At 38.9% G+C, this 20,668-nt stretch overlaps 2 protein-coding genes across 2 annotated transcripts in view; one reads left to right on the forward strand and one right to left on the reverse strand.

The window, feature by feature from the left end:
* The window catches only part of CCDC38 (coiled-coil domain containing 38), a 31,863-nt gene extending 25,160 nt beyond the window's left edge, over positions 1–6,703 (forward strand). The window contains exons 15-16 of the mRNA XM_060694617.2: positions 673–766; positions 6,591–6,703. Coding sequence (XP_060550600.2) covers positions 673–766; positions 6,591–6,698 — 202 coding nt within the window. The 3' untranslated portion in view covers positions 6,699–6,703. The remainder of the gene's footprint in view (positions 1–672; positions 767–6,590) is intronic.
* On the reverse strand, positions 6,040–13,836 carry SNRPF (small nuclear ribonucleoprotein polypeptide F). The gene is made up of 4 exons (XM_034403602.3): positions 13,646–13,836; positions 11,840–11,965; positions 9,432–9,496; positions 6,040–7,067 (listed from the first exon to the last, which is right to left on the reverse strand). The coding sequence occupies exons 1-4, from the start codon at positions 13,646–13,648 to the stop codon at positions 7,001–7,003; spliced, it is 261 nt and encodes an 86-aa protein (XP_034259493.1). The 5' UTR covers positions 13,649–13,836; the 3' UTR covers positions 6,040–7,000.
* Positions 13,837–20,668: the final 6,832 nt, after the last annotated feature.

Here is a 20,668-nt window from a genome sequence, read left to right on the forward strand (position 1 = left end):
AAACCAAAAATATTTCCCAAAATAGCAAAACTACTCTGTGATTTAAAAATGCAGAATGTTCAGTCTATAGCATTGGAACTCTGGGGGGGCGGGGAATTATATGAACTAATAAAAGGGGGGAGAGTGGCCAGACATTAGGAAGTTCTTTCCCACCAATATAATGCATAAGATTTCCCATCTAGTGAGACAATATTTGTGGGGGGGTTTGTTATAAAATATTATTCTTGTCCATTAGGACACTCTTGTCTTCTAAAATGAACAAATGTAACATTTTCGTAGGGGCAAAACAAATGTATAATTGATGTGATTATACAGTATAAGGATGAGGTGCTAAGTAGTTTTCATTGGAAGGAAACCTTGTGGCACCAATGGAAGCTGTAGCCAGAAGGCATGAAGAAAAGACATTGAGATTTCCTTTTGACTTTGAGCAAGGAAGAGCTCGAAGTGCAATTCCTCACATAGGCAGGGGGGCCTCTGTCGCAGGTTTCCAATAAATCACTATGACCCTCTCTCATTCTTTGGTCTGTCATGTTTTTCCCCTTCACTGAAATAATGCTGAGTTCTTCAGATTTAAACATAATAAAATAAAATCGGGGAACATTAAAAAAAGGAAGCTTTCTTTAGTCAATAAACTTTTCATTTTCAAAGTCTTCCCTTTTTCCATTCTTGAAGGATACGTGAAGACAAATTGAAAGAACTCAGAAGAATTCAGGAAGAACGGCTGAAGCTTGCGCTTGAGAGAGCAGTTGCAGAACCAAAGAAAAGGGTTGGTAGTCGTGCTTTAGAGAGATGTGTTCTTGGATTGTGCTGGATGATAGCAGAATAGATGCTTGCCTAGCTATTTTGTCAATGCCTAAACTAGTTATTTGTAGTTAAAAAATTTACTAGCATCTTACACTATATCTAAGTAATTATGCCTATTCTTAGAAATAATGCCTATTTGTGAATTACGTGTTGTACCCATTTAAAGACAGATACAGACTCCTATATACAGAGTCATCCCACAATACAGTTCAGCAGTGGTTTTTTAATAAGATTTATAAATATTTGGTGAAAGATTGGCTTAAACGGATGCATTATAAGAACAGGATTAGCTAATGTAGCAACACTGTCTACCCACATGTTAGTGTTTTTGGAATGATGCCTAATAAAGTTATAACAATTATTCAAAGGAAATGCTTCATAATACACAGGACCACAGCAAGCATGAAGACATTTATTTGCAAAACTTACCGGACTATTACAGAAGCTGCTCCCAGCTGTCTCCATGAGCAAGTAGCTTTAGCCAAATAGCTATATACTGTATGTACGTGGAGAGATAACAGCAACTTCTGAAAGCAGCTGCACAAATCTGAAAAATAATGTGTTTTAAATCTGAAAACAGCTGCTTTGCATACATTGTGCATTTTGGAGCACCTCTTGAATACTTTGCTACAACTCTAGTATTATCTTGGGCAATAGTTAATATGGTACACAAAAAAGGGCAAATGGGGCCTGCAATGGGGCCTTAGAATTTGCCTTATTAATTTCCCCACTTAGGAAGCTGATTTATTTTGCCCCTCCCCTTTGCACTTACTAATCTATTTGATTCAGCCATGGCAAATATTCTCAGTAAAGATCAGCTTTTCTACCCACACCTTTGGATTATAATCCTCTCATCTCCATGCAACATGTCCATCTGCCAGTGGCCCAACATCCAAGACAGCCTTGGAGGTTACTGTTGTGCGTGTTATAAGGTACTCCTCCCAGTAGAGATGCACTATGCTTGGCCAAAGTCAATACAGGCTGTCCTTGTCATAGCTGCTGCATGGCTAAGTAGCATCAATCCACAGTTAAACCTGCAGATATATTCATTAAAGGGCAGTGAGCCCTATTTTAAAAAGGCGTATCTCTCACATCCTGAAATTCAGCTTCCAAAACTGTGACCTTAGAACAAAACTTTAGAAGTTTTGTGGGTTTTTTGTATGAAAAATGATTCAAAGAATTGGGCTATAAATAATGTATGCGGCCCTATTGGTCTTATATCTTATATGCTCACTTTCAATTCAGGTCTCTGGGTGATCGAGGACCTGATAAAGGAAGATCCTGTATTGTGTTGACAGTTGTAGTAGCCACTCCATGTTCATGCAGTACAATTCAATTTCAGAGCTTCCATCTGAACACATGGACATTAGACAGAGATTAGGGCATGGCCGTGTACTTACCGTTTCTTGATTCACTTTAAATTCTCCATATATTCAGGCAAATACTTGAACACAAGCACCTAACTGAATTCAGCTTGTTCTTCCATTTTAAGTTCATTAGCAATGTTGCCCAAACTCAGAAAATAGGGTTTTGTTAACTATAGTACATGTGTTCATGTAACAAAATTCATCCATGTATCTAAAATTTCTTGTGCCAAAGAAATTAAGCAGCAAAGCTGCTTAATCCAAAAGAAAGTTAGTTTATGAATTCAGTGTGTGTGAATACATTTTTCCATATACATGAGAGAAAAGTTTTACCCATTTTTCTCAATGTGATTCCCTTTAGCCATGTGGACTTCAAAACCCTCAATTGTCAACAACTCTGCTAGTTGGGGAAATTGGGGAATTGAAGCTCACACATACAGATTAGATTGAGATTGGACGAATCCAACAGAATAGTTTTGTCATTATATGGTATAGTACAGGGGCCTTAAACACTCAAAGAACCATTTGGACCAGTTTCCCACAGAAAACACTGGGAGCCACAAAACCCTTCCATGCCTGACTATTTCTTGAGCGGTCACAAAACTAGCATATGTAGTTGAATTAAACGTTCTGTTTTCTTGGATTTATCCATGGTTGGCCTACCGGGAGTTGAAAAGCTCAATAAATCGCATGCCGGCGGGTGTTGCACATTGGCGGTTGTGATGCATATTTTGAGTGACAGGGAGCCGCAGCAGAGTGGTGAAAGAACCACATGAGGCTCCAGAGCCGCAGGTTGCTGATCCATGGTATAGTACAATCTAGTAACATACCAATTGATGCAGCAATGCATTTATTTACACTAAAAAATGAGTATATGTAGGGATACTTTCTCTCTCTTCCTGAAAGAAAGTGATCTTGCAACTGCATTTGCAAGTTAATTTTCATGCCTTTATAACTAGTTCATAAATTTAAAACTGGCACATAACACAGCTGCTAGATTAGCGTCTTGAAGAATTCAAAAATTTCATTATTCCTCTCTGGAAAACACTGCACTGAGGATCCATCTGTTCTAGGAAAACTACAAGGGCTAATTATTATTTTAAAAACCCTCTAGAGCAGCGGTTCTCAACCTGGGGTCGCAACCCCTTTGGGGGTCGAACGGCCATTTCAGAGGGGTCGCCAAAGCCCTCTCTCGCCCCCTCCACGCCTTCACTCACCCTCACTCTCTGCTCTGTTGAATCGCCGGCCGTTCGCTTACCCCCGCCCACTCCCAATCTATTGCTGCCTCCTGAGTCCCAGCTGATGGCAAGAGGAAAAAAAACTGTTTAAATTCTTGCCACGGGGCTTCAAAGGGCCGCCCTATAGCCAGTGGTGGGATTCTGCCAGTTCTAGGGGGTTCGGCCGAACCGTTGGTTTAATTGCTGGCTTGCCCCGCCCCTCCGCACCACTATTTATTGCCAATAAATAGTGGTGGGTGAGGGGCGGGCGAGCCAGCAATTTAACCAATGGTTCGGTATTTTTTTGTAATTTTATTGGCCCGCGGAGCTTCAGCATAGGCTAATTAGCCCTTGATTAGATCGGCTCCCGACTCTCAGCTGATTTGCTCTCAGCTGTTTTGCTCAGGGATCTGCTGCTTGCTGGAGCAGATTTTTTTCCCCCTAGCTATGCTGAAAAACAAAACCGAAAGTAAAGCAGGCTGTTGGCTTTGCTGTTGTTGCAACGTTGGAGAATTAGGCAGGCAGAATTCTTTTCTTTTTCCTCACCAAAAAAGGTAGGTGCAAACAATGGGAAATTTAGGGCAAAAGAGGAGAGTTCAAGATTTTAAAACACAAAAGAAAAAAAGCTCTATTTAACTAGGGAATTGTAATAATTGAGATACTCTTAATTGTATATTGTGTTGAAAGCAGAAATGGTTAAGTTGTGGTTTGGAGGAATATATGGGGGAAATTATTTGGTTTATTATTATTGGTAAATATAATTAATTCATTTGTAAGACATTGGATTGCATGGAAATAATTGGAATATTCATGTTCATATTGATTAAGATACAAAAAGGTAGTTATATAACTAATTGATTTATATTAAAATGTTGAATTTGTATTAAACAACTGTAATATTACATAATTAACCAATGTGAGGATGGATATAAAAATAGATGACAATGGGAAGGGGTATAATATAGAATAGAAGGGAAAAATTGAATTTGATTAAGATTAGAGATGAGGATGAAGGGTAATATTGGTTTTTACAAAAATAGATGAGGAATAAATATGGCAAAAAGGAAATATAGAAATTGTAAATTTAATTGAAATGACTAAACACTGTTTAAATTTGTGAACCGGCCAAATATTCTGTTCAAAGTGTTGGAAGAAATCTCCTTCTAGGTTCTCCTCCAAGTGGGGAAAAAGACACTGGAAACATGGAGACTGCTTGGAAAGATGGTTTAATGGTGGACAGGATCACATGGCTTGAGTTCCTGAACAGAAAAGGGCAGATACAGTAAATCCTCGGGTTTTTATGCTCTCTCTGGCTCTGCATTTCTTGGGGCCCAGAAAGAGTACTCTGATTGGTTGTCAGACTCCCAGGGGGTGGGGGTCTTAGCTAGCCTTGCTGGTTGATGGTCACATGTCCTTCCCAGGTCACATGTGGTGAGTTTCTGCTGCTATTGTGTAGAGGGCTAATCCTATCTTTATTGGATCTTTGGCAATTCCTACTATGGCTCTGCCTGAAGGAGGTAGATCTTTGTTATGTAGAATAGACTGGCCCAGGCCTTAATGGCCCATTGACAAAGGGTGGGGGCAGGAAGATGGCAGCTGCTTCAAAACATGCTTATCCCAGGGAAATATAATATTCTGCCTTTTTCATATTTCCTAAAATATTTCACTCTTTCAGGAAAGGGGTGGGTGCTAACTTCCTACAAAAGAAAATATGTTGTATGTTTGTATGTGTGTTTCTAATTATTGCTATTTATTCATATTAGTTCTCTTTTATTCTTTAAAATTTAACAATTCATTCTTTAACTTAATATCTTTATATTTGTTTGGGGTTGGCTTTCTTCCCTTTCATCTTATTTATTGTACAGCAATCTTTCTCCTCAAACCTACCACCTCTCTCTTTTCTTTCCTTCTTACTTTCTCTTCCTCCCCCTCTTTCAGAGGGCTGAAAAAGTTATTTCTGACTGGTCCTCGCACTTTTGACCAGTCCTCGAACTTACAACTGTCCTCACATTTTACGTTTTTGCCCTATCTTGTCACCATGGTGAAGAGAAGCAGTTGTGAAATGAGTGACATGGTTGTTAAGAATGCTACAATGGGCATAAATGTGAGGATGGTCATAAGTGTGAGGACCAGTCAAAAGTGCGAGGACCTGTCAGAAATGACTTTTTTCAGCCTTCTGAGTAGTCTCTATACACACAGCCATGGCCACCCGGTCACATGACCAGCTAGCCACGCCCACCCAGTCACATGACCTCCAAGCCACACCCACAAAATAAGCCACACCCACAGAACCGGTAGTAAAAAAAATTAGAACCCACCCCTGGTTGGGGGTCACCACAACATGAGGAACTGTATTAAAGGGTCGCGGGATTAGGAAGGTTGAGAACCACTGCTCTAAAGGTCACTGGGGTCATGCCACTTAGAAAAATACTTTTTTGCATTTTTCTCTGCTCACACAGAAGAAATTATCACAGCTGCTAATCTTTGGATGGCATTCTTAAGTCAACAATTGAAGTAGACTTTGTCTACTTTTTAAAAATCCATTAAAATCACATTTAAATCAGAGCTTGAATTATTTTTATATTATTGGTTTTAATTCTGATTTCAATTCTGAAGTATTAGGATATTATAAAATAAATAATAATATAGACAACTGTCTAAAAGAATTTTTTAATTGTTTATCATAAAGTCCGTAACAAAATGTGCAGACAGCTATTTTCTGGAGCAATCCCAGCCACAACATAATTTCAATCAAAATAGGATATTAAACATCTAGCCTTAAGATACATATCCATATTAATGGGGCCAAGTTAATCATGACTATCTTCAACTATTTTCAGTAATGTCACAAAAACGAAAGAATTTATACAAACATTGCCAAAACTCTTTCCTGCAAAGCATTTAATTGTACTTTCAGGTGTGCCAAATTCAAAGAGTGATGGAAGATGTCCAGTGATGTGACTTTACTGGGTTCCCAGACAAAAAAGGCTTCACCTCCCCCCACCATTCAAAACAACTTTGAAATGTGTTTTGTCTGATAGTTTTGTTCTAATTAGATCTACCTACAGGCATCCATTTCAAGTGTTTCTACATTTGTATAAAATATAAGTGAAAGACTATGTAATGGGAACTTTAGCAGGAAAACTAAGGCTGATTTTAAAAGTCCATGCATATGAAGGTTTTATATTTTTCGGCTTTGTTTTAGACGGGAAGAAAACTAGTGTACCGCTCACAGCCTCCATCGACTAAGTACGAAGCAGAACAAGCTACAGATGCAACTACAAGAAGTGAAGATGATTACTACTTTACTTGAAGTTTTTTTTGGGTAAAGTGTTATTTTTGTACTAGTTATAGGTCTTGCTCCTAGCTTAGTGAGTCATATAACATAAATGGTGATGGACTATATCTGATCCCATTTACTTTAAAATATTTGTATTAAGGCTAAACAATCCCAGTTTTTATATTTGTGGTTCATCTTTCATATTGACTGTTTCTTTCAGCCATATGTATTTTTCTGTCCCCCAAAATGTAATGTTACAAAACATGAATTTTTTTCAAAAGCTACAACTGAATATATATATTTTACACATTAAAAAAACACAAGATTTTCCAACATTATTCTCTCATTTCTCCATCTTCTTCTTCTTCTTCTACACCCCTTATATATAGGACATTGTTGCACCTGGCAATAAAGAGATAAGTTATTTTTGCTGTAATTCACATGAATTTAAAAAACAACAACTGTTTTTTATAGCTGGTTTGCATTCAAACAATTTTGATTCTGTATTTGATGTTGTGTTTAATATTAAAACTGCTTTTTATTGAATGTGTGTCATTATTTTAATATATTTTTCTATCTGTCAAATACACTAAAGAAACAGTGCTTTATAAAGAATGAAATTGTGAAGCAAGCAAACTTTGGCTCGTGCAACAGATCTTTCTACTATTTTGCTTTCCCAGACTTATGCCTTCCAAAATCTTGGGGGATGGAGCATGTGGAGGTGCAAAGGAAATTCAGGAGAGGAAGAAAGTTTCTTTTGACTGTTGAAGGAGAATCATGTAACCAAATTGCATTTAGCAACTTGACAGAAGATTTAAAATGAAAACTTTATTATAGCACTAAGATATTTGATTAATGCACTTTTTCCAATATAGGTAGTTGTCAACTGATGTCCACAATTAAGCCCAAAAGTTCCATTGTTAAACAAGATACTTAAGTGAGTTTCGCTCCATTTTACAGCCTTTACTACCACGGTTAAGTGAATCACTGCAGTTATTAAGTTAGTAACACAATTCTTAAGTGAATTTGATTTCCCTATTGAGTTTGCTCGTCAGAAGGTTGCAAAAGGCGATAAATAACATGACCCTGGGACACTGCAAACATCTGAATTTTGTGTATGTGACAATGGGGATGGCTGCAACAGTTCTAAGTGTGAAAAATAGTTACAACTCACTTTTTTCAGTACCACTGTAACTTTGAATAAACAAATGGTTGTAAGTCAAGGACTATTTGTACCAAGTACTACACAGGTAGTCCTCAGGTTATGATGGCAACAGGGACTGGAATTTCTGTCACTAAGCAATGTGGTTGTAAAGCATACCATCACCTGATTGCGTCACTTACAAACAGCATTTCCAACACTCCTGGTTGCCACTGTCAACTTCAGGACCGTGTAGATTATTAAGTAAGGACCTCACCTGATTGCACTGTGGGAAGAGATAGAAGTCCCAGGCAAACAGACCAATGGGTGAAAGTTGCAGGTGAAAGCTTTGGGCAGGCAGATGCTACAGAGTGCAGGCAGATAGGTGCGGGCAAGCATGTGGGTAGGTGGGGAAAGTGCTATGAAGCGCAGATGGAAAAGCAATAAGAGTAGGAGTGACTGGCAACCTCCTGCCAGCTTTCTCATGGACTTTGCTTGTTGGAAGCCAGCAGGGAAGGTTGCAAATAATGATCACATGACCATTAGATGCTGCAACCATCATAACGGCAAGTCAGTTGTCAAGTTTCCAAATTGTAATTACGTGATTCTGTGGATGCTATGATGCCTGTGTTTCAGGGGTGAAATGCTCCCAGTTCGGACCGGATTGCTCGATCCGGTAGCAATGGAGGCGGGTGGTTCAGAGAACCAGTAGCAAAAATCCCCCCCCCATTGCCCAGTTGAGCCGCACAATCATCAGAGGCTTTTTTTTTTATTTTTAAAAGCATTTTTTCTACAACCTCTTTGGCCGAAAAAATGCTTTTAAAAGTAAAAAAAAAGCCTCTGATGATCGTGCGGCTCAGCTGGGATCATCAGAGGCTTTTAAAAGCATTTTTTCTACAACCTCTTTGGCCGAAGAGGTTATAGAAAAAATGTTTTTAAAAGGAAAAAAAGCCTATGCCGTTCAGGCAAGTCAGCTGGGATCGTCAGAGGCTTTTTTTTTTTTTTTTAAAAAGCAAGCCTCTGCTGATCAGGCAAGTCAGCTAGGATCATCAGAGACTTTAAAAAAAAAAAAGCAAGCCTCTGCCGATCAGGCAACTCAGCTGGGATCATCAGAGGCTTTTAAAAGCATTTTTTACAACCTCTTCAGCCAAAGAGGTTTTAGAAAAAATGGTTTTAAAAGTTAAAAAAAAAAAGTTGGCCACGCCCATTCAGTCATATTACCCCCCCACCAAGCCACGCCCACAGAACCGGTAGTAACAAATTTTACATTTCACCACTGCTGTGTTTCACAGAGCAACCTTAAGCCCCCCTCATTCAGCTATGTTGTAACTATGAACAATTACTGAATCAGTGGTCATAACCTGACCTGTAGTTGATAACGGTTATTTGTTAGATTTATAATTCAAAAAAGAGTAAGGCATATCATATGGAGGGCTCCTCTCATTTAATTTTCACAATGATTTGGCAAGATAGATGCAATGTACATCTGGCAAGGTAGCAATTGGCCCAATACTTTCTAATAAATTTCCTGTTGTGAATTTTAACTTCTCTGTCTCCATCCAGCACTTCAATCACTCTTACCACAGTACTTCATTTTAACCCACTCAGTTACATGCAGTAGTTACCTTATCAGAACTTCACCAAGATGTCCCGACAATGCACCATCAATATATTCTTCGGTATTGGCAAGCTTTACAAACAGAAATGAGTATTACTGAATAGGAGAGTTACATGTATTCCTTTTAGAGAACATTTTCTACAATCCATACTTAAAATTTAATAGACGTTCAAACATTTAATACTCTAAATTGGTGGTTCTCAAAGTATTAACTGATTTCTGAGATCTTATAAGGCCATGATGGTGAACCTATGGCACACGTGCCTGAAGTGGCACGCGGAGCCATGTCACCTGGCACACAAGGCGTCGCCCGTTCCTCTTCTGGGTTTCTGGTGTGCATGTGCGCACCATGATCAGCTGACCCTTTTGCATGCAGCAGTGCCGGGAACTGGAAGCTGGTCTTCCTTTTTCCTGTGTGAGCATGCGTGTCGGCCAGCTGATTGTCGCACACACATGCGCTCCAGAAACCTGGAAGAGTAGCTGGCTGAAACTGGAAGTTCAGTAGCTAAAACCATAAGTTCATTTTCAGGGGCACGCATGCACCCTGGGCAACTCCATTTCCTGGTTGTGGCCTAGACATGTGCGCTCCCTTTTTGGCACTCGGTGCCAAAAAGTTTCACCATCACTGTTATATGTATACTATATATATATATAAAGAAACCATTACACAGCTCCTTAACTGACACTTATGGTGAGCAAGAGATACTTCAGAGGTATCAGGTGGCAGGGAGAGAAAAAAAATAGGCTGGCTTAGTAGATGAAATGGAAGGAAGCACATCAGCTGATTGCAGAGAGCTCCTCCTGATCAGTGCTGACATTTCTCTTCTTCCCTATATACCAGGGCTGTCAAACTCCTGGCCCATGGGTCGGATGCGTCATGCTCTGGCACACCCATGCCCAGTTTAGCGAAGGGGGGAAAAGTCCCAATACGTCATGTGACACCACTGTGACGATGTGAATTTGACACCCCTGCTATATACAATACATGTTATCTATTCTTGTTGCTGCCACACTCCTGCCATCATGCCTGGCTATGATCCGCGTAAAGTTCCCATACTCTCATATAACAAGAGCAATGCTATTGTGTAGGTGCTGTCAGACTTATCCAGCTAATTGATGAGCTCCTACCTTCTGCCAATTCCCTTTTATACTTTCCTTCTCCCATAAATTTTGACACCCACCAGCTTTAATAATGAGGACTGTGCCAACAGGCTTTTTTCTCTGTCCCCTCTCCTCAGTAGAAAGGTCATAATGCAGAAGCTCCCAACAGAAATAGAGGAAGTAGTCTTGGTCCATGCTTGCAGTCCCACTCAGCCAATAGCCTCCCCAAACACAAAGGTCTCTTCCTTAGTATCCACCACTGAACACATCCTCAAGTGGGGAGTCAATGCAGAACAGGGATAGAGCACTGGCTTCTCTAAGCCAACACAAAGGACTCTTTCAGCCAAAAAAAGAAAATAATTTAGTTTTCTATTTTTTTTAACTTTCTTTAATCTTTTCTGATCAAGTGTGCATAGAGATTTCCCCTGTCCAATCGTGTCTACAGGGTGATGCTTATTTCCATTCTTAGCCAAGGAAGCCAGCATTGTCTGAAGACACTTCCATGGTCATGTGGCTAGTACGACTGATAGATAGATATACAATAGATATACAACGTAGAATTATTATCATATAGGATATGAAACTTTTTTTGTTACGAAGGTCTTCAAAACAAAGGTAATCACTATCCTGAATTTAATATACACAAAATGAAAATTATTTAAGAAAACTTTGCTGTACCACCTAACAATATACAGTTCTATGTAGGCTGGTAAGCACCAGAAAGAAAAACTATCACAGCAGCCTGTTTATTTTCCGCTCTGGCCACGGAAGAAGAGTCCCCTTGTCTATCATGTAAATACAATAGATTGGTGAGTTTGGAGCAGGTAAGTCTTCCTTTAGCAGCCAGCTTAGTAGGAACTGGGTTATGTAACTGAAGTTTTGGTAAACTAAGAATCCAATTTATACTTGAATGCTATCAACAAAGGAGACCTCCTCTCTTCCAAATTCAAGATTTGGTTCATAATTCTTACAGACATCATGAGTTTATAAGGGTTTGTGGATGTTATAATAAAAATAGTTTACTTTGTTAGCAATAACACTATACAGTATGAATGCTGTAAAATATAAACAAAGCATGAATTCTTTATTAAACCCTATTCAATAAAATATAGAAATTAACCTTATTGTTGAACTTAATTGGGCTTTGCATTTTGTTTTTTTATTCATTCATATAATTCAACGCTATATTTGCATTGCATTAAGCCTCAATTTATTTGCTCAAAACTAATCTCTTACTGTGCTTAGGTACAGCACAGAAGTATCTTCTCCCTATATTTTCACCAGTTGGATAACATGGATATTTTCTTGACTTACCTGCATATTCATGTATCCATCAACCGATACAAGATAGCCCTTGTATTCCATTCCCCACTTCAATTTCACCATTACTGGCTTCCCAGTTAGCCCATTTAGAAATGGTTTTGGATTGAGAGGCAAACTCTGCATAGACAATAAAATAAAAACACCCCCCCCCCAGACACACACACTGTTAAGACTCTTATCCTGATTAGAGTTTGATTGCTAAGATTTATCAATTACAAGTTTAAGAAAAAGATTATAGCATTTCAAAAAACTGTTGACAAAATACACTTAATTCTATAAATGCCATATAAACAACTTTTATTCTTATGACGCCATAAGCTAATCTATTGATCTCATTATTTGGGACATTTTCCAGAGATGTGTTAAAGATTATGGAAATTACAGCGCAACCATTCTGAAAGCAGCCAAATCTGTGATGGGTATTTTAAAAATATCTAATTCTCTTTTAAAGTTGTACACACTCATGAGCATAATTAATGTTGTGTTACCTTAGTAAATCCTAGAGCCAACTTTACAAAGATGTGTTGTTTTCTCTACCTTAAGTCTTTCACTATTCGCTTCATATTTCAGTTCCAGCACCATAGTACCATCCAGACCGTGAATAAGTTGATACACCATTACCTGGCCTTATTTTACTTTCTTTTAAGCTTTAACTAAACAAGTCCCAAACACCATGACAAGAACATACACAGTATTCAAGCCATATAGTTGTCAGAAGGCATCCTAACACTAGGAATCTTATTTTTAATCACCCAGGAGAGATATGCTGTGGGTCCCATCTCCAAAAGAGTTCCACCTGATGGGACCCAGGCAACATGCCTTTTCTGCTGTGGCCTTGGGAACATCATTCCATTCCCCCCCCCATGAGGTTACTCCAGGCATAGCTTCTCTATCAACCGCAAAGATTTCACGCAAGGTAGTTGTATGATTCCAGTGACTGTTGTTCTCCCAAAATCTTGGTTTCGCTTTTTTATTCTAATTATGCTCGATTGTTTTGAGATTGAAGAGCCTTGGTGGCGCAGCAGACTAAAGTGCTGTTAAATAGCACCAGCTGCCTGCAATTACTTCAAGTTCAAATCTCACCAGGCTCAAGGTTGACTCAGCCTTCCATCCTTTCCAGGTAGGTAAAATGAGGATCCGGATTGTGGGGGCAATAAGGTGACTTTGTATATATATATATATATAAAAAAAAACACTGCTTAGAGGGGGCCGAAAGCCCTACTAAGCAGGTATATACAAAAGTATGAAGGCTATTGCTTAACGCAATGTAAGCCGCCCTGACTCTCCGGAAAAAGGCGGCATATAAATCGAACCAATAAATAAATAAATAAATAAATTGTTGTTTGTGCACTGCCCAGAATCACGTTTTCATGAGACGGGTGGCTATATAAATATGTTAAATAAATAAATAAAATGTATGTATGCATGTTCCCGCATAGTGTAAATAAAAGTTGCAAGCCATGTCCATAGATAGAACCCATTCTTCCCCCCACCAGATGCACAGACACCCCCCACCCTACATACAGAAAACTAGGAATCTGCAAAGACCAGGATAGTCCATATCTAGCTCGGTACTGTGCACAATAGTCTTTCCCAGCCTGGTGGGTCCATTCAGCTAGGAGTGATAAGAACTCTACCCCAACGCATCTCTTGGGATAAACGCCTATTACTCTGAGAAGTCGGGGAGGGGGGAGTCCCAATACTGCAGCCAAGAGGCTCTTTCGAAACCGCGCTCCCAGATGCATCACCCGGAACCCGGGACCTTCCGATCGCGCTGCCTCCCCTCCCTTTACTCACCATAGCAACCCGGCCAAGCGAGGGGCGGCTGCGACTGCAAAAATTATTCGGGGGGCAACACGTGCGCCCGCCAAACTTGTAAAAGAAAAGGCCAGGAAGTGACGTCACGCGCAGTATCTTTTCCTCGAGCAAAGCTTTCCTGTTGACCTTTCACCTGAACGGAATAATACTCCCTCACGCACCCACCCCCCGTCCTGTTGATAGACTTACACATTTTCCTATCTCTATGATTCAGGCGAAGGCGGGAAGCAAAGGCACTTTCCGATAGGCGGCTTTTCAGAGACAAGGCGGATGGGCGGGGCTAGAGAAGCTGAGTTTGATTGGGGCTGGAGTGAGAGTAAAGAGCGGCGGGCTGGTTGTGCGCGCGCAGTGCCTCATAGGGTACGCGTCATAAAGGAAGTCAATTGTTTGGGTTCTCACAGCAGATTGAACTATTCTTCTTCTAGTGCAATGTTTCTCAACCTTGGAAGCTTGAAGATGGGTGGACTTCAATTCCCAGAAGTCCCAGCAGCTGGCTGGGGGATTCTGGGAGTTGAAGTCCACCCATCTTCAAGCTTCCAAGGTTGAGAAACACTGTTCTAGTGACATGTCCGTCATCGGACCTTGGCGATCCTATTTTTATCAAACTGAACTATTGGGCTTAGCCGCAGTGCGAATTGCCTTTAATGAGTGCCGTTGGCTATGATTTCTCACGGGATACAATGCGGGTCGTGCAGTCTTTGTCATCCATTGCAAAAACAGGCAGTGCCCACTAGTGAAAGTAAAAAAGTCTGTTCTATTTTAGGCTGAAGCCATAATGGTGCATAATTTTCTCACTGAACGTTTTGGAGTATTTTTGTTAAAACTCCTCCTACCTTTCCTGCAACTGAGCCTGTGGAGCGGGACTAGGAACTGTAATCACTCTAATGCTAACAGGTTGTACGCCCGTTTATAAAACCAGTCCCTTTCAGCAGTGAATGGCTAATTATTAACGGTGTAGTGGTGGGCATGCCATGTTTGCGTGCCACGCATCCTTGTCACCATGGCAGAAAGACCTTTTTCACTGGGTTGTAGAAGACACGTCCTTCCAACGCCACCTTTTCTCTCAGTGCCAACCTTTTGAGGAAGCTGGAAGAGGTTTAGATGATATTCCGGTGTAAAGATGATGTTTTTTTTTCCCACCCATCACAACGTAGCACATTGCTGGGACATTTTATCATCATAACCCAACACATCATGTTTGTTGGACATGAAATAAAGCCAAATATTTTTGGATACAAATATATTTCTAATTCAGAAGATTTTAAAGACATGTACACTTGAAACCAGCGCTTTTGGGAGGGACTAGTGGATAGACAGTTTGAAAAATATCATAAACGTTTTTATACAGTATGTAGGTTCAAAAGTGAAAAGGTTCAATATCATCCACAATAGAGGAGTAGTTGGTGAAGATGATGGAACTTGTAGAGATTGTTAGACTTACTTCCTTGATTAGAGCAAAGACAATATATTTATTGTTGACTGGAAACCCCTTATAGACTTTTTCCACGAAACAGAAAAAAATGAATTGTGGTTTTGATAATTAAGGAAAAATGAGATAATAGGAAAAAAAGTAAGTTTTCTTTTTGTTTTCATATAATAAGATATAATTTTCTACTCATACTTGTAATTGCCGCAAAGAAAAACAAAAAGTAGCATAGTTTATGAAAGAATTTCCTCCTATGAAAGAAAAGAAGCATAGCAAAGTGGCTGTTAGAACAGGCCCTTAGAAATTAGATCTATGTAACCAGTCAATCATTACTTTAAAGGACAATCTAGGGTGCACTGAGGACAATCCTTGGGGTGAAATGGGCAAGGTTGACATTCTGCTCAGCTCCAGACTCTCAGCAAGTCTGTGGGACTGCCCTGAACCTCAGTGCTATCTCTGGGCATTATGCCCCAAATCCATTTGGCTATTCTTGCAAGAAAGAACAGACTGATTCCTTCTTTGGGGTTGGTTGGACATGGTGATACTGTATCAATCTCATGGAAGATTTGATGGATCTTCTAGGACAATGGTCCTTAAACTATAGCCCGCCAAAGCCATTAATCCAGCCCACACAGGACCAAGAAGCTGCCCCGCCCACATCTCCCCACCCACCCACCAACCCCCACCCTTCGGCTGAGCGCAGGACTTACCTTCACGAGCCCCACAGGCTGGAACTGGAAGGTCAGGCTAACAATTTTGGCCTGCAGAGATGTTCTGGAGGTGGGGGAGGTGGAAAACGGGCCCATTTTTTACCTCCCCTGCCTCCAGAAGATAGAGAGAGAGATAGACGGAGAGAGAGAGAGTGACAGACAGAAATAAAGACAGATAGAGAGAGAGACTTGTTGATTGTAAGCTCCTTGGGGCTGAGAAGAATTGCTGCAAAACTGAGTTTCCTGAAGTGGACCACTAGACTCCTAAACAACTGAAAAAATGAGCTAGTAAAAAGGAAAGTCAACCAAAAGAGCAACATGCAAACAAAAGCAAATAAAACACCCCAGGAGCAAAACAAAGATTAATTTGTGTGCATTGTTTAATGGACTGTAAAATTGGCCACACCCACCCAGTCACATGACCACTTAGTCACGCCCACCCAGCCAGTCCGGGGGCCCCAACAGTCTGAGGGTCCATGAAATGGTCCCCTGTTTAAAAAGTTTGAGGACCCCTATTTTTAGGAGATATTTATTTCTTAAAATATCTTTAAAAAATTTGCTTAAAAAAATAAAATTAGAAAATATTTGTCCCTTAAATATTCCAGAAGTCTCACGCCAGCTCCTTCCCTCACAAGATGCAACCTCTTTGCCAGCTGCATAACCTTCAGATGTTGGATTTCAATTTTCAGAATTCTCTGCAATGGTCATCCTCCTTCAGAATTCTGGGAAAGCTTAAGTAAGTTAAGAAATCAAGCAATCTTGTAACATTATAAATTTAATTGATAGCAACAATGGAAATACTTTCATTCCTGAGCTATACTTGTTTTAAACGAATTATTATGTAAGCTGCATCCACTAATGTTATTTCCAAGCTGGACAAAATTTAAGAACATAATGATCAATGGTTGTTAAATCATTCTATCAGAAAAAATTGTTAGTGAAATAATGACTGTGGAAGGAAATCTTTGCATCTGTTCCTTGATCTTGCACAGTGGGGACACTGCTAAGGAACATCTATAAAGCTTATAGTTTAGTTTAGTTTAGTTTAGTTTTATTTAATTTTTATACCGCCCTACTCCCGAAGGACTCAGGGCGGTGAACAGCCATAAAATAAAACAATATAAATACAAAATTTAAAATAGAATAAAACGAATTAAATGATTTGGCTGAATTTAAAACCCCAATACTTTAAAACCAAATTTAAAATTTCCATTTAAAAAGGGGAAAGACTTAGGTCAGGCCAGTCTGATGAAACAAAGTCTTGAGCGCGCGATGGAAGGTACGCAGATCCGGGATCCTCCGTATCTCCAGGGGGAGCTCGTTCCAGATAGTATATATCTTAGATATTATATATCTTAGCTTACTTTTTATTGTCAAGAGTAAATCTATTGTGCTGAATTATTTCTACTGGAAATGGCTTTGTATTATTTTTATTGTCTGTGTGTATAGGTACAAATATACTATCTTTGCCTTGCTACTGCAGTTTAAAGGTTAAGTAATATATGCTGCATTATTATTAATTTGCAGCAAATTGGAGTTCTGGAAAAGTAGATTTGTTGTGGTTGTGGACAAATCTACCATAAATGCATTATGGAATGCATTTAAACATATGTCTAAAGATTATAGGTTACAATGAGTCACTGATCTCTTCCATCAAATAAAACCAAAAGCAAAAGTTCCAAAGTTACATTGATTTTATATGGAATGTTGATATGTATAACAGTGTAGGAAGAAAAATCCGGTCTGCTTCCAAGCCAGAAGTAAGGCGCTGGAAATAAAATGGAGGCTGACTGCAAGGAAAGAAAGTTTATTTGGTTTCCAGAAATTTCAGTGACAGCAGCAATGCTTCTAGAGTGGTTGACCAAATGGCTAAGTGAATATATGGATCTTTATAGGGTTCTAATTGAGATGCTTCAGGGGGTTGTACAATGTAGTGAGCCTTGTGCTTTTTGCTATTCTAATGGTGGTGGGTTAATCCTGTTACATCCTAAAGGTCATGTCCTGTCCTTAGAATTTGGATGGGAGAATGTAGAATTTACATTCAACCTGTCAGCTTCAACCTTCGTGTTTATGAATAGATTGGCCCAGTCTTCCTGATTGGATACAAAATCTCCATTCCAAAAGACCAGTCTCTTCTGTTTGAGGCTGTTTTCCTATGCAGGAAGATTGGGGCTGCTTTCTGCCTTTAAGAACATGTTTCTCCATTTCTCCTTTGCGGAAATATTCTATCCTGCCTCTTTTAATATTAAGAATAAACAATAAAGAATATTTTAATCTGGGGAGGGGGAAGGGTTTCCTACAAGAACATGCTTACATATTGTAGAAACCCCAGATATACCTATAACTGATAAGGTTGCAAAATAACAAGAACTGAGATTTCATTCAATGAAGACACTACAATAACATTAATGGAAATGTAACAAAGGAGCTTTGATATACAAAATACTAAGATATTTTAACAAGCAAAGAACCAGAAAAAGTCTATACTATCACCTTTTCTGGCTAATGAATTATATTTAAAAACTTACGTTTTCATGAGTTACAGATCACTTCATCCGATGCCATGGGGCGGCTAGACTGAAGTAGGATTTAAATTGGGATGAGAAGTGCAAAAGGAGGGGAAGACAGAAAACAAAGTGATTATGTGAGATACATGATCTTATCAATTAAAAATTAAAAATTACATTTATACGTGTTGAGACTTTCACGGATAGTCTGAAACCTTTTGAAGTTCAACGGTCTCTAGCTCAATTGTGCTGGGGAATTTATTTTTTCCAAGATAAGAATGAGATCCATAATGGATTGTTTCAGGAACTTAAAATGCTTTGATATTGATCCTTGCTTGAGTCCTGATGCCAAATTTGTGCCCATTAATTATTTTGTACAAAATATGTTCTGTTTGTTCTATGTAGAATCCAGAGGGGCATGCTAGCAGATGATGGCATATATCACATTAAAGGAAAAGCATGGGAGGATACATCTATTCTTGTATGCAAAGTTGTAAGCTGATGGTCCTCTTGATATAAATGTGGGGCATTGTTATTCCAACAAGCTGACTGTGTACTTAAATGCAAAGAGGTAGAGAACAGCTTTGAATGTGTTCCATTTCACTAAAAACTTCAATTCTGCCAGTATTAGGATTAATTGACAAAACTTGGTAAAACTATAAAGAATTATCACAATTAAATGAACAGCTGAAGAATAAATGATACTATGATTACAGTACCATGAAGTTAACTAGTGTTAGAGCAAACATATTTTTGTTTCAATTCTATTTTATCCCTCCACAAAAAGATAAAATAAAAAAACTCATAACCTATTATTAAATCTTAGAAGCTATACATTGTGCTGTTTTTTATGGATAACAAAACTCTAAAGATTTTTTCATGAACCTTTTCAGAACAAATATCCAATATGAAAAAGTTTGGATCTGTCTGTGATATCATGATCTATCTAGGCTCATTTCTGCTCAGGGCAGTTTCAGAAGATGAAACTTGATTATCAAAATTAGAGAAAAATATTTTTTTAAAAAGATTAAAAATAAGAAAAGTACAAAATTGATGTATTGGAGTCTAACTATAGATAATATATTAGTATGTATGAAGTATAGTAGACTAAGTTAGTGGGATAATTTGAAAAGAGATGCTTTCAGAAATCTCTGGGATATAAAACAGGGGTCACCAACCTTTCAGATCTCAGGGACCACTAAATTCATAATTTTAAATCCCACAGACCACTAATATGATTTTTTTAAAAGATAAATAGTATTTAGTGCAATATAAAAATGCAAATAATTTTTCTGCGGACCACCAAAATTTTCTCATGGACCACCAGTGGTGCACGGACACTGGTTGATGACCACTGATATAAAATACACAAGGAATGAGGTATTTTGCTGTGTGGTAAATGTGAAGAGAGAATGCAGTCAGCATACTACATGTTCCACTGCAGTCTTGTTCAATGCACAATTTGTAATCCCACTAAGTCAAATGTGGAATACCAACAAAATTTTATTCATATCCTTTTTGACCCAGGAGCTGCAAAAAGAGGTATTCATCCAGAAATATAGACTGCAATCCAAAATGTTGTAACTAAATATGTATTTGTAGTTATGTATGCAGCCTTGCAGGAAGAGGGGTGATCACATGTTCTACAGGGTGGACTGCAAAGCAGTAGAATAATAACAGATTATTATATCTACAGCTCCTTCCCTGCTTCATAAGACTGAAAAGGGGGAACCTTAAGCTTGTCCAAACAAAAGTATAATATGACATAAAGGATGAAGGCAGCTGACAAGAATCTGTAAAGTACAGTGTGGTTCCTCTAAAACCTTCTGTCTTTGTTTCTATGGAGGCAAGGGTAATAGAGGTGGAAAGGGCTCCTTTGATGGGCAGATTCCCAGGACCTCCCTTCTTAAATACCAGGTGGATTGCTCTCTTCTTTGAATCTATAATGCACATTCCAAGTGACCCATTTATAAATGTGTCAATCAGGATAACTTCCTAGGCTTAGCCAAATGTAGCCACTTTCACATGGAAATAATGCTAACACCATAATGTGCTATTTGTGCTCAGATGGATTACACAAGCAAGGCCTCTGCCTGGCCTGATATAATTATATCAATAGGACATTCCTGTTCCTTCAAAGCTTAAAAATCCATCAAAGAAACTTAATTCTAATGATATTGCAAGCAGTTTGTGTGAAGCTGTCAGTTTCCTTGCATAAGAACTGTGAACTTTAATTTGCTTGTTACACTAAAGCGTCCTCAGCCACTATGTCAAAAGATGAAAACAAAGAAAGGAAAACAAAAAACTGGGTCTCATAAGCTTCAAACTTTTATTGTTTCAAATGCTTGGGTTTTTTTTT

The sequence above is a fragment of the Pantherophis guttatus genome, chromosome 7 (genome assembly GCF_059756535.1).
Source record: "Pantherophis guttatus breed Tessera chromosome 7, ASM5975653v1, whole genome shotgun sequence".
Lineage (NCBI taxonomy): Eukaryota > Metazoa > Chordata > Lepidosauria > Squamata > Colubridae > Pantherophis > Pantherophis guttatus.

Coding starts and splice junctions, on each gene's coding strand:
- SNRPF (XM_034403602.3), bottom strand. Junction 9,497..11,839: donor ATGGATACATGAATATGCAG/GTAAGTCAAGAA, acceptor CTGTTTGTAAAG/CTTGCCAATACCGAAGAATA. Junction 7,068..9,431: donor CTTGGTGAAGTTCTGATAAG/GTAACTACTGCA, acceptor CTTTATTGCCAG/GTGCAACAATGTCCTATATA.